Source organism: Carcharhinus amblyrhynchos, chromosome 21 (assembly GCF_965287045.1).
Source record: "Carcharhinus amblyrhynchos chromosome 21, sCarAmb.v2.hapA, whole genome shotgun sequence".
NCBI lineage: Eukaryota > Metazoa > Chordata > Chondrichthyes > Carcharhiniformes > Carcharhinidae > Carcharhinus > Carcharhinus amblyrhynchos.
The window spans coordinates 1,487,214-1,499,734 of NC_137344.1; the positions used below are offsets into that span (position 1 = coordinate 1,487,214).

The following is a 12,521-nucleotide window of genomic DNA, read 5'->3' on the forward strand; positions in this document are numbered from 1 at the left end:
ACTGACGGCAGCCGATTCCATTCACTCACCACCCTCTGAGTGAAAAACTTACCCCTAACATCACTTCTGTACTTTCTTCCCCGCACCTTAAATCTGTGTCCTCTCGTAGCGACCATTTCAACCCGGGGAAATAGCCTCTGAGAATCCACCCTATCTATTCCTCTCAACATTTTATATACTTCTGTCAGGTCGCCTCTCAACCTTCATCTCTCCAGGGAAAAGAGTCCCAGTTCCCTTAACCTAACTTCATAAGGCATGCCTCCCAGTCCAGGCAACATCCTTGTAAATCTCCTCTGTACCCTTTCAATAGCTTCTACGTCCTTCCTATAGTGAGGCGACCAGAACTGTGCACAGTATTCCAAATGAGGCCTGACAAGGGTCTTATAAAGATTGTCAGAGAATACAGCAGGATATGGGCTGGAAAATTGAGGGGAGAAATGACAGATGGAATTTAATCTGGACAAATGTGAGGTGATGTGCTTTGATAGATCCAATTCAGATGGAAGCTATAAAATAAATGGCAGAACCATCAGGAACATTGACAGAGTGAGCTGGGCGTACAGATCCACAGATCTTTAAAAGCGGCAGCACAGGTGGTGAAGAAAACATGCGGCATGCTTGCCTTCATCGGACGGGGCATCAAGTATAAAAGTTGGTAAATTATGTTACAGTTATATAAAACATTGGTTAGGCTACATTTGGAATACTGTGTCCAATTCTGGTCACCACACTACCAGAAGGACATGGAGGCTTTGAAGGGAGAACAGAAAAGGTTAACCAGGATGTTGCCTGGTATGGAGGGTATTAGCTATGAGGAGAGATTGAATGAACTGGGATTGTTCTCCCTGGAAAGACGGAGGCTGAAGAGCGACCTGATAGAAGTTTATAAAATTTGAGAAGTATGGATAGGGTGAACAGTTGGAAGCTTTTTCCCAGGGCAGAAATGACAATTACAAAGGGGGCATGAGTTCAAGACAAAAGTCAGTGACGGTGTGTGGGAGAAGCTTTTTTTACATGGTGGTGGGAGCCTGGAATGCTCTGCCAAGTGAAGTGGTTGAGGCAGATACATTAGCCACATTTAAGACTTATCTGGATAGGCATGTGAACAGACAGGGTGCAGAGGGAGACAGGAGGTTGGTCTAGATAAGACACCGTGATCGGCGCAGGCTTGATGGGCTGAAAGGCCTGTTCCTGTTCTTTGTTCTTTATTCAAAAAAGGAGGTAGTGGAAAAAAAGGAGCTATAGACCAGTAAGCCTAGCATTGGAACTAGGGAAGTTGCTAGGGTCCATTATCAAGGATTTCATAACTTGGCATTTGGAAGGCAGTAGTAGAATCAGACAAGGTCAGCGTGGATTTACACAAGGGAAATCATGCTTGACGAATCTACTGGAATTCTTTGGGGATGTATTAGTAGAGTTTACTGAGGAGAAATGTGAGGTTATCCAATTTGGTAGCCAATAATAGGAATGCAGATGTTTAATTGATTGGGTGTAAATTGAGAGAGGTGGAAACTCAATGAGATCTTGGAGTCCCCATGCATCAGTCACTGAAAGTAAGCATGCAGGTACAGCAGGCAGTAAAGAAGCCAAATGGTATGTTGGCCTTCATAGCAAGAGGATTTGAGTATAGGGATAGAGATGTTTTGATGCAATTGAATAGGGCCACACCTGTAGTATTGTGTACAATTTTGGTGTCCTTATCTGAGGAAGGATGCCCTTGCTATAGAGGGAGTGCAGTGAAGGTTTACCAGGCTGATTCCTGGGGATGGCAGGTCTAAGTTGGCTAGGATTATATTCACTAGAGTTTAGAAGAGTGAGAGGGGATCTCATAGAAACTTATAAAATTCAACGGAATTAGAGTCCATTCAGAAAGAATGTTCCCAATGGTGGAGGAGTCCCGAAGTAGAGGTCTAAGTTTGAGGATAAGGGGTAAACCTTTCAGAACTGAGGTGAGGAGAAATTTCTTCACCCAAAGGGTGCTGAATGTGTGGAATTCACTACCATGAAAAGTAGTTGAAGCCAAAACATTGTGTGATTTCAAGAGGAAATTAATATAGCTCTTGGGGCTAAAGGGATCAAAGGACATGAAGAAGAGATCATGATATTGATTTAAAATGAATGGTGGAGCTGGCTCAAAGGGCCAAATGGCCTATTCCTGCTTTTAGTTTCTACTTAAACCCATGCAGACATGGGGAGAACATGCAAACTCAACACAGTTATCCAAGCTGGGAATTGAACCCGGGTCCCTGCCGCTGTGAGGCAGCAGTGCTAACCCTGTGCCACCGTGCCCCCCACAAAAGATTTTGGTGTGATTAACTTTAAAATTGTGATGGGTTTTGGTATAAATTGGGTAAAGCTGACAGTAGGGTTGGCACCTGGATATATAGTGAGATGTGACGACCTAAAAAGGCTGCGAAAACAGATTCAATAATAACATCAGGATATTTAATAAATACTTCAGAAGGAGAAACATCCAGGGCTATGGGAAAGGAGAATACTTACTGAATAGCACTTTAAAAGAGCCGGTACAGACATGGTGGGATAATGATTTTCTGTACGGTATCGTTCTATGAATTCTAATCTGGAGAAGATTGATCAATGCTGTTTTTATTTATCACAGAATCCCTGCCCTGAACTGAGTGCTGGATTCCTATCTAGATTGACGTTCTGGTGGTTTACTAGGTGAGTGGTTTCCTCCTCATTACAGCAGTCAAACGGTCCTCATGACAGGACGGCTAATTCCCCCGACAGGGAGAACCATTGGATGTGGTGTATTTGGATTATCAGGAATCTTTTAAGTTTCTGGTTCAATGAAGAATTCAGGAGGACATTCGCCAGGTGAAACACTGGACTAATTGTGAGCCAAACAGCATATGCAGCAAGTAATAGACAGAACTAAGTAATTCTACAAGCAGCAGATCAGATCCAAGCTGTACAATCCTGTCATGTCCAACCGTGAACAACAGAGGAGGAGGCTCCACAAATCCCCCATCCTCAGTGATGGAGTAAGCCCAGCACATCAGTGCAGAAGTCAAGGTTTGAAGCATTTGTGACAATCATCATCCCAGTAGTGCCGAGAAAATGATTTTTTTTGGCCTCTTCCAGAGGTCCCCAGCTTCACAGGTGCCAATCTTCAGCCAATTTGATTCACTCCACGTAATATCAAGAAACGGTTGAAGGTACTGGATACTATAAAGGCTAGGGGTCCTGACAATATTTTGCAAACACCACAGAAGATGTGCTCCAGAACTTGCTGCTCTCCTAGCCAAGCTGTTCCAGTACAATTACAACACTGGCATCTACCCAACAATGTGGAAAATTGCCCGGGTATGTCCTGTACACAACAAGCAGGACAGATCCAACCCGGTCAATTACCGCTCCATCGGTCTACTCTCGATCAACGACAAAATGACACAAGGGGGTCATCAATGGTGCTATCAAGCAGCACTTAATAACCTGCTCACTGATGCCAAGTTCTGTCAGAGTCACTCCGCTCCTGATCTTATTACAGCCTTGGTTCAAACATGGACAAAAGAGCTGAATTCCAGACATGAGGTGAGAGTGACTGCCCTCGACATCAAGGCAGCATTTGAGTGTGGTATTAAGGAGCCCTAGCAAAAACCAGACTCAGTGGGAAAACCCTCAACTGGTTGGAATCATACTTGGAACAAAGACAGATGGTTGTGGTGATTGAGGTCAGTAATCTCAGCCCTAGGACATCTCTGCAGGAGTCCCTCAGGGTAGTGTCCTCGGCCCAACCATCTTCAGCTGCTTCATCAATGACCTTCCTTCCATCATAAGGTCAGAAGTGAGGCTGTTTGGTGATGGCGCAATATTCAACATTCGCAACATCTCAGATTCTGAAGCAGTCCAAGTCCCAGTGCAGAAGACCTGGACAATGTCCAGGCCTGGGCTGATAAGTGGCAGTTAACATTTACACCACTCAGATGCCAGGCATTGACCAACAAGAGAGGATCTAACCATTGCCCCTTGAATTCAATGGCATTGCCATCACTGAATCCCCCGCTTGATTTTAAATTGCCCACTTCGCTTGCAAATCTCTCCATGTCCTTGCCCTGCCAATTTCATGGTTGCGTAGTGATATTTTCACTGGAATAATAATCCAGAGACCCGGTTAATGTTCTGGAGATCCGGTTTCGAATCCCTCCAGAGTAGATGGTAAAATTTGAATCCAATAAAATCTGGAATTAAAAGTCGAACGATGACAATGAAACCGTTGTTAATGGTCTTGAAGCCTCATCAGTGATATCTTTCAGGGAAGGAAATCTATCACCCCCACCTGGTCTGGCCTACGTGTGATTTCAGATCCACAGAAATGTGACTCTTAACTGGCCTCTGAATTGATTTAGTAAGACACTCAGTTCAAGGGTAGTTAGGCATGGACAATAAATGCTGGCCCAACCAATGACTGGTTGATGCTAGAATCTGCCATCAAAGAAGAAATAGTGAGGCACCTAGAGAAGAATGGTTTGATCGAGCAGACGCAGCACGGATTCGTTAAGGGGAAGTCATGTTTGATGAATTTGTTGGATTTCTATGAGGATGTGACTAGTGCGGTAGACAGAGGGGAACCAGTGGATGTGGTGTTTTTAGATTTCCAAAAGGCGTTTGATAAGGTGCCTCATAGAAGGTTGCTACAGAAGGTTAGGGTGCACGGAATTGGGGGTAAGGTGTTAGCGTGGATAGAGGATTGGCTGTCTAATAGGAAACAGAGTTGGTATCAATGGGTGCTATTCTGGTTGGCGGTTGGTGACTAGTGGAGTGCCGCAGGGATCGGTGCTGGGGCCTCAACTATTTACCATTTATATAGATGATCTGGAGGAGGGGGCTGAGTGTAGGGTGTCGAAATTTGCTGATGACACAGAGATAAGTGGAAAAGCAAATTGCGTGGAGGGTGTGGAAAGTCTGCAGCGGGATCTGATAGGCTGAGCGAGTGGGCGAGGACCTGGCAGATGGAGTATAATGTTAGCAAGTGTGAGGTTATCCACTTTGGCAGGAATAATAGTAGGAGGGATTACTATTTAAAAGGCAAAAAGCTGCAGCATGCTATGGTGCAGAGGGACCTGGGGATCCTTATGCACGAGGTGCAAAAACCCAGTCTGCAGGTGCAGCAGGTGATCAAGAAGGCGAATGGAATGTTGGCTTTTATAGCGAGGGGGATAGAATATAAAAGTAGGGAGGTCTTGCTGCAACTGTACAGGGTACTGGTGAGGCCGCAGCTGGAGTACTGTGTGCAGTTTTGGTTGCTGCACTTGCGCAAGGATATTTTGGCCTTGGAGAGAGCGCAGAGGAGGTTCACTAGGCTGATACTGGAGATGAGGGGGTTGGCCTATGAAGAGAGACTAAATAGACTAGGTCTGTACTTGTTGGAGTTTAGAAGGATGGGGGGGATCTTATAGAGACGTATAAGATAATGAAGGCGATGGATAGGGTAGAGGTAGAGAGATTCTTCCTGCTTAGAAAGGATAACAGGATCAGAGGGCACAGCCTCAAGATAAGGGGGGGCAGTTTAGATCAGAGTTGAAGAGGAACTTCGTCACTCAAAGGGTGGTGAATCTCTGGAATTCTCTGCCCGTTGAAGTGGTAGAGGCTACCTAGCTAAATATATTTAAGTCACGGGTAGATAGGTTTCTGATAGACAAGGGAATTAAGGGTTATGGGGAGAAAGTGGGAAAGTGGAACTGATCCACTTCAGATCAGCCATGATCTTATTGAATGGCGGGGCAGGCTCGAAGGGCTAGATGGCTTACTCCTGCTCCTATTTCTTATGTTCTTATCCACATCATCTGAGAGAATAAAGCTTTTTTTTTAAAGCCGCAGAGAACCATCAGAACATAGAACACTACAGCACAAACAGGCGCTTCGGCCCACAAGTTGCGCCGATCATATCCATACCTACCAGGCCATAGACCTATCTATAACCCCCAATCCCATTAGATCCCATATACTCATCCAGAAGTCTTTTAAAAGATCCCAGCAAGTTCGCCTCCACCACCACCGACAGCAGCCGATTCCATTCACTCACCACCCTCTGAGTGAAAAACTTACCCCTGACATCTCCTCTGTACTTGCTTCCCAGTACCTTAAACCTGTGTCCTCTCATAGCAACCATTTCAGCCCTGGGAAATAGCCTCTGAGAATCCACCCTATCTATACCTCTCAACATTTTATAAACCTCTATCAGGTCACTCCTCAACCTTCGTCTCTCCAGGGAGAAGAGACCTAGCTCCCTCAACCTATCTTCATAAGGCATGCCTCCCAATCCAGGCAACATCCTTGTAAATCTCCTCTGTACCCTCTCAATAGCTTCCACATCCATCCTGTAGTGAGGTGACCAGAACTGCGCACAGTACTCCAAGTGGGGTCTGACAAGGGTCTTATAAAGTTGCAGCATTACCTCCCGACTCCTAAACTCAATCTCTCAATTAATGAAGGCCAGTACACCATACGCCTTCCTGACCACATCCTCCACCTGCGAGGCCGATTTGAGTCCTATGGACCCGGACCCCAAGATCCTTCTGCTCCTCAACACTGCTAAGACTCCGACACTTGATATTGTACTCCTTCATCCCATTGGTCCTGCCAAAATGGACCACATTTATCTGCTTGAAGTCCATCTGCCACTTCTCCGCCCAGTCTTGCATCCTATCTATGTCCTGCTGCAACTTCTGACATCCCTCCAGACCATCCACAACACCACCAACCTTCGTATCGTCGGCGAACTGACCAACCCATCCCTCCACTTCCTCATCCAGGTCATTTATGAAAATGACAAACAGCAAGGGTCCTGGAACACTCCAGGGGCACTCCACTGGTGATCGACCTCCACACAGAAAAAGACCCATCCACAACCACTCTCTGCCTTCTGCAGGCAAGCCAGTTCTGGATCCACAAGGCCAAAGCCCCTTGGATAGCATGCCCTCTCACCTTCTCAGGAAGTCTTGCATGGGGGCTTGCATTGTTGAAGCATTCAATACCTTCAGGATCACTGCGCTCCATTCCGTCCCCTTGCATGTCCTTAATTTTAATCACTCCCGCAATGGTAACATGCCAGTAGTTAGAATCATAGAATCCCTACAGTACAAAAGGCCGTTCGGCCCATCGAGCCTGCACCAACAACGATCCCACCCAGTTCTATCCCTGTAACCTCATATATTTACCCTGCTAATTCTTCTGATATTGATGGACAATTTACCACAACCAATCCACTTAACCCGCTCGTCTTTGTACTATGGGAAGAAACTGGAGCACCTGGCGGAAACCCACGCAGACATGGGGAGAATGTACAAATTCCACACAGACACAGTGACCCAAGCTAGGAATCGGACCTGGTCCCTGGCGCTCTGAAGCAGCAGTACTAACCACTGTGCCACCGTGCCACCTTCTGGACCTCAACTCTGGAATTCCATCCTGAAACCCCTCCACTTTTCGATGCTTCTTATAACCTCGCTCTTTGACTGAACATTTAGTCATCTCACTAGGGCCATTTTTGTTTGATAATGCTCTTGTAAGAACATAAAAAGGAGCAGGAGTAGGCCATCTAGCCCTTCGAGCCATTGTGAAGCATTGTGGGACGTTATGTGGAAGATGTTGTTGACACAAACCCATTAATTGGGCTGATCAGTCAACAGGTCTCTGACTGCTGCTAACAAGGCCATAATTAGATGATGCAGGATAAACAAACAGTTAAAGGCTTTTTTCTCTTGGACAAATGTGTATCTTTCAGCTCAGCCTCCAGCCTGTATTCTGTGGTTGGCGAGTCAGTGATCTGTCAGTCAGGCATGACTCTGTGAAGGAGGTCGCGGAACCTGGTTGGACATCACCCTGGCTACACTGATGTAGTTTAGGGAGAATTAACCCCCTGGATCAAATTCACTAGTCAGCCCATCTCAACACCTGGGACCAATATAATGGTGAATATCCAGCCAATTGATATTAGTCTTGGTAGGATTTGACTGTAGTTCAGTAATGGTTCGGGGAGGGTGAACCTACTTGTGTCTGTATACTCGAGTACAATGTCTATTTCTCCCTCTCCACCCCTGTCTCTGCCTCTCTCCATCTCATTCTCTCTATCACACTATTTCATAGAATGGCAATACAGGGTTACAAACACCCTCTGGAGGACAAAGATCTCTGGTCATTGAACACGGACAACAGGTCAGATGTTGTAGTGCCGAATCTACTTAAAGAGTGGGAGAAAGAGAAGCTGAAAGCAAGCAGGTAACAATAACCCTGCCCCATCATCCCCATTCCTACTGATAACAGATAATGTAGTACGTATAGAATAACAGATATCCGGGAGTGAGTTACAGACTGGAATCTAATCGAGGGGTTCGGGGTGGTTTATATATAGAATAACAGATACCCGGGAGTGAGTTACAGACTGGAATCTAATCGAGGGGTTCGGGGTGGTTTATATATAGAATAACAGATACCCGGGAGTGAGTTACAGACTGGAATCTAATCGAGGGGTTCGGGGTGGTTTATATATAGAATAACAGATACCCGGGAGTGAGTTACAGACTGGAATCTAATCAAGGGGTTCAGTCTGGTTGACGTTCTGTGATTTAGATGCTGGCCAGCAGTGAGTAATGCCATGTTTTTGTGTCATTACTAGGAAACAGGAGGCGCGCTATACAAAATGTCCAACTACGTATGACTGCAAGGAGGGGGAGAATCATGAAGCAGAGGTGATGTTTCCCAGCAAGGAGGACCAGAAGCACCCTTCATTCCTCGTAGCTCTGTGCAAAACCTTTGGTCCATACTTCCTTGTGGGATCAGCACTGAAGCTGTGCCAGGACTTGTTGTCTTTCGTCAATCCCCAACTTCTCAAGTAAGAAGTTTAGATACTGAAGGGTTTTGTTTAATGTTCTTTAGAATGAAAATTCTCCCTGGACCTTGCCTCAAACACATAGTTCAATTTTAGCCTGCTCCACTCTACAGCAAACTGCACAATTCAGCCCAAGTTACACGCTAACCCCCATCTTTGTCACAATTGGGGTATAAAGCAGGTACCAAATCCCCAAACTCTGTTTTTCACTGAGTGAAGAGGCTGACAAAGGGGCCAATGGAATTCATCTGCTTTTACTTTCAAAGTATTGTGCGTAAAGAGGAAGTTGTGTATTTGCTGAGTGCTTCAGTTCCTGATACACACTTTTTTTTTTCACATGCAGCATGTTGATTTCCTTCATCAATAACAAAGAAGCCAAGACCTGGTGGGGATATGGCATCTCAATCTTGATGTTCCTTTCTGCCACTGTGCAAACTCTCATCCTGCACCAACACTTCCAGTATTGCTTTGTAACTGGCATGCGACTCCGGACTGCAATCATTGGAGCTATATATCGCAAGGTGAGAGCCACAGCTTCTTTATGCTGCTATGGTTATTTTACTGGGATAATAATCCAGGGAACATTATTCAAATCCTATATTGGCCATTTATAAAAATTGAAATCAGGCTAATAAATAAGGAAATAAAAAGGTGAATCTGTCCAAGGAGGCAGGAAGCTGTGGAACTACCTGAAAAACTGGTGGAATCACTTGTAACCTTGAGTGACTTCAAGTCACCTCAGCATTTGATGCACGGGATTTAGATGGGACCAGGCTCCTTGTCAGTTCCCAGTATCCTGCTGACAGATTATCACATTGCCATTGTTGGAGCTTGCTGTGCACAATTTGGCTATCATGTTTCCTACACTAATGCAGTAGCTACACTTTCAATGTATGTCATGGACCATAAAGTGCTTTGGGAGGTTCCATGGTCATGAAAGGTGCTATGTAATTGCAAGTCTTTTTTCTTCTTTAACTGCTTCAGTGAGTGTCACTGTGTGTAGAAGCCTTACCCTCAATATAAAATTAACTCAGTTGCAGGAACCAAAGGTCAATGATTGACATGTGTTTTTCAAACTGGAAAGCTGTTTCCAGTTGGGTGGTACAGGGCTCAGTCCTCCCTTGCTTTTTGTAGCAAACGTTAATGATTTAGACTTAAATATAGGGTGTGTAATAGAGGAGTTCTCAGGTGACACAAAAATTGGCCAAATGGTTGATAGGAGGAGGATAGCTGCAGACCACGGGGAGATATCAATGGACTGTTCACGTGGCAGAAAAGTGCAAATAGACTTCAGCTTGGAGAAGTGAGAGGTGATGCTTTTGGAGAGGTCAAACGAGGCAAAGGGAGGATACTGAGAGGTGTAACGGAAGTGGGGAAACTTGGAGTGAATGTCCCACAGAACTCTGAGGTAGGTGCACAGGTTGATAAAGTGGTTAAGAAGGCATATGGAATCTTTTGTTAGCCAGGCCATAGAATGTAAAAACAGGGAGGTTGTGTTAGAACTATATAAAACACTGGGATTATATAATGTCGGGAGGGGCCTGGATAGAGTGGGTGAGAAGCAGTGAGTTCTGTCATTTCTAGAATGATTAGAGGGGAGATTAGGAAGAGGATTTTCAACCAAAGGGCGGTGAGGGTCTGGAACTCTCTGCCCGAAAGAGTAGTGGAGGCAAGTGCTGAAAAATGGCATTAGGCTGGGGGACTTGTTCATTGAATGGCACAGACATGATGGGCAGAGTGGTCTTCTCTGCTGTAAATTTTTCTACATTGAGATATTTTAAAAATGTTAAAAAGGTGGAATGTATTGGAATGTGGGGGGAGGAGAAGGGAGTGAGTACTTGAATTGCTCCTGAAAACAGCCAGCACTGATACGATGGGCCAAATGGCCTCCTGTGCTGAAATAATTCTATAAAGGTTGATGCCTTCTGAAGAGGAGTGTGATTATGGCATGATACTAAATATAAATAACTCTTCAGTGTGTGATTATCTGAATTTTATTTTTCAGTCTCTGGTCATCACCAACTCAGCGAAACGTTCATCCACAGTTGGGGAGATTGTGAACTTGATGTCAGTAGATGCTCAGAGATTTGTGGATCTCACTAGCTTCCTGAACATGCTGTGGTCTGCTCCACTCCAGATCTGTTTGGCTCTCTACTTCCTGTGGCAGGTAACTGCTTTCCCAGTTCTCTTGCAGAAATGTTGGACAGCAAAGAGCTGAAGTTTGGGTTGATCATTGGAGCGATGCGAGTACTAACACAGCTTCTGTCTCCTTTCCCAGTACCTGGGTCCTTCCGTTCTGGCAGGAGTTGCAGTGATGATTTTACTGATCCCATTCAATGCTGTCATTGCCATGAAAAGCCGAACCTTTCAGGTATGTCAGAAGAAAAATACTTTCTCGCTCCTCCATGTTGTCACATGAACTTTAGCAAGGTACTGCATGGTAGGTTGTTGTATCAGGTTAAATCTCATGGGATCCAGGGTGAGGTATCTAAATGGGTATAAAATTGGCATCTTGACAATGGTTGTAGAGGGTTGTTTTTCAAACTGGAGGCCTGTAACCAGCGATGTGCCTCAGGGATCAGTGCTGGGTCCACTGTTACTTGTCATTTAAATTAATGATTTGGATGAGAATATAGGAGGCATGGTTAGTAAGTTTGCAGATGACAACAAGATTGGTGGCATAGGGATAGTGAAGAAAGTTGTCTCCGATTGCAACAGGATCTTGATTAATTGGGCCAGTGAGCTGACGAATGGCAGATGGAGTTTAAATTAGACAAATGCGAGGTGATGCATTTTGCTAGATTGAACCAGGGCAGGACTTACTCAATTAATGGTCGGGCATTGGGGAGAGTTACAAAACAAAGAGATCTAGGAGTGTCTGTTCATAGTTTCTTAAAATTGGTGTCACAGGTGGACAGAGTGGTGAAGAAGGCATTCAGCGTGCTTGGTTTCATCGGTCAAAACATTGAATACAAAGATTGGGATGTCTTGTTGAAGTTGTACAAGACATTGGTAAAGCCATGACTTGGAATACTGTGTATAGTTCTGGTGACCGTAATATAGAAAGGATATTATTAAACCAGAAAGAGTGCAGAAAAGATTTACTGGGACTTGGTAGTTTGAGTTATAAGGAGAGGCTGGATAGACTGGGACTTTTTTCTCTGGAGCATAAAAGGCTGAGGGTGATCTTATAGAGGCCTACAAAATAATGAGGGACATAGATCAGCTAGATAGTGAATATCTTTTCCCAAACGTTGAAGTGTTTAAAACTAGAGGGCATAGGTTTAAGGTGAGAGGGGAGAGATATAAAAATGTCCAGAGGGGCAATTTTTTCAGAGGTGGTGAGTGTCTGGAGCAAGCTGCCAAAGGTAGTAGTAAAGGCCAGTCCAGTTTTTGTTTTTTAAAAAGCATTTAGGTAGTTATCTGGACAAGATAGGTATAGAGGGATATGGGTCAAATGCGGGCAATTAGGATTAGCTTAGGGGTTTAAAAAAGAAGGGTGGCATGGACAAGTTGGGCCGAAGGGCCTGTTTCCATGCTGTAAACCTCTGACTCTGAGAATTATAGAAAACCCAACAGTACAGGAGAGGCTGGTCAGCCCACTGAGAGTACACCGACTCTCTTACCTAGGCCCTCTCCGTGCCGTAACCCCACACGTTTCCCATGGCTA

The 12,521-nt window shown here is 44.9% G+C and overlaps 1 protein-coding gene across 2 annotated transcripts in view; it reads left to right on the forward strand.

Moving 5' to 3' along the window:
- Positions 1–12,521, forward strand: part of abcc3 (ATP-binding cassette, sub-family C (CFTR/MRP), member 3) — a 159,610-nt gene that overhangs the window by 44,020 nt on the left and 103,069 nt on the right. For both annotated transcript variants that reach the window (XR_013889153.1, XM_080209254.1), the window contains exons 6-11: positions 2,621–2,682; positions 8,110–8,241; positions 8,639–8,854; positions 9,195–9,372; positions 10,857–11,018; positions 11,130–11,222. Coding sequence is in view for 1 of the 2 variants with exons in the window: in XM_080209254.1 (XP_080065380.1) it covers positions 2,621–2,682; positions 8,110–8,241; positions 8,639–8,854; positions 9,195–9,372; positions 10,857–11,018; positions 11,130–11,222 (843 nt within the window). In the remaining variant the exon portion in view is untranslated. The remainder of the gene's footprint in view (positions 1–2,620; positions 2,683–8,109; positions 8,242–8,638; positions 8,855–9,194; positions 9,373–10,856; positions 11,019–11,129; positions 11,223–12,521) is intronic.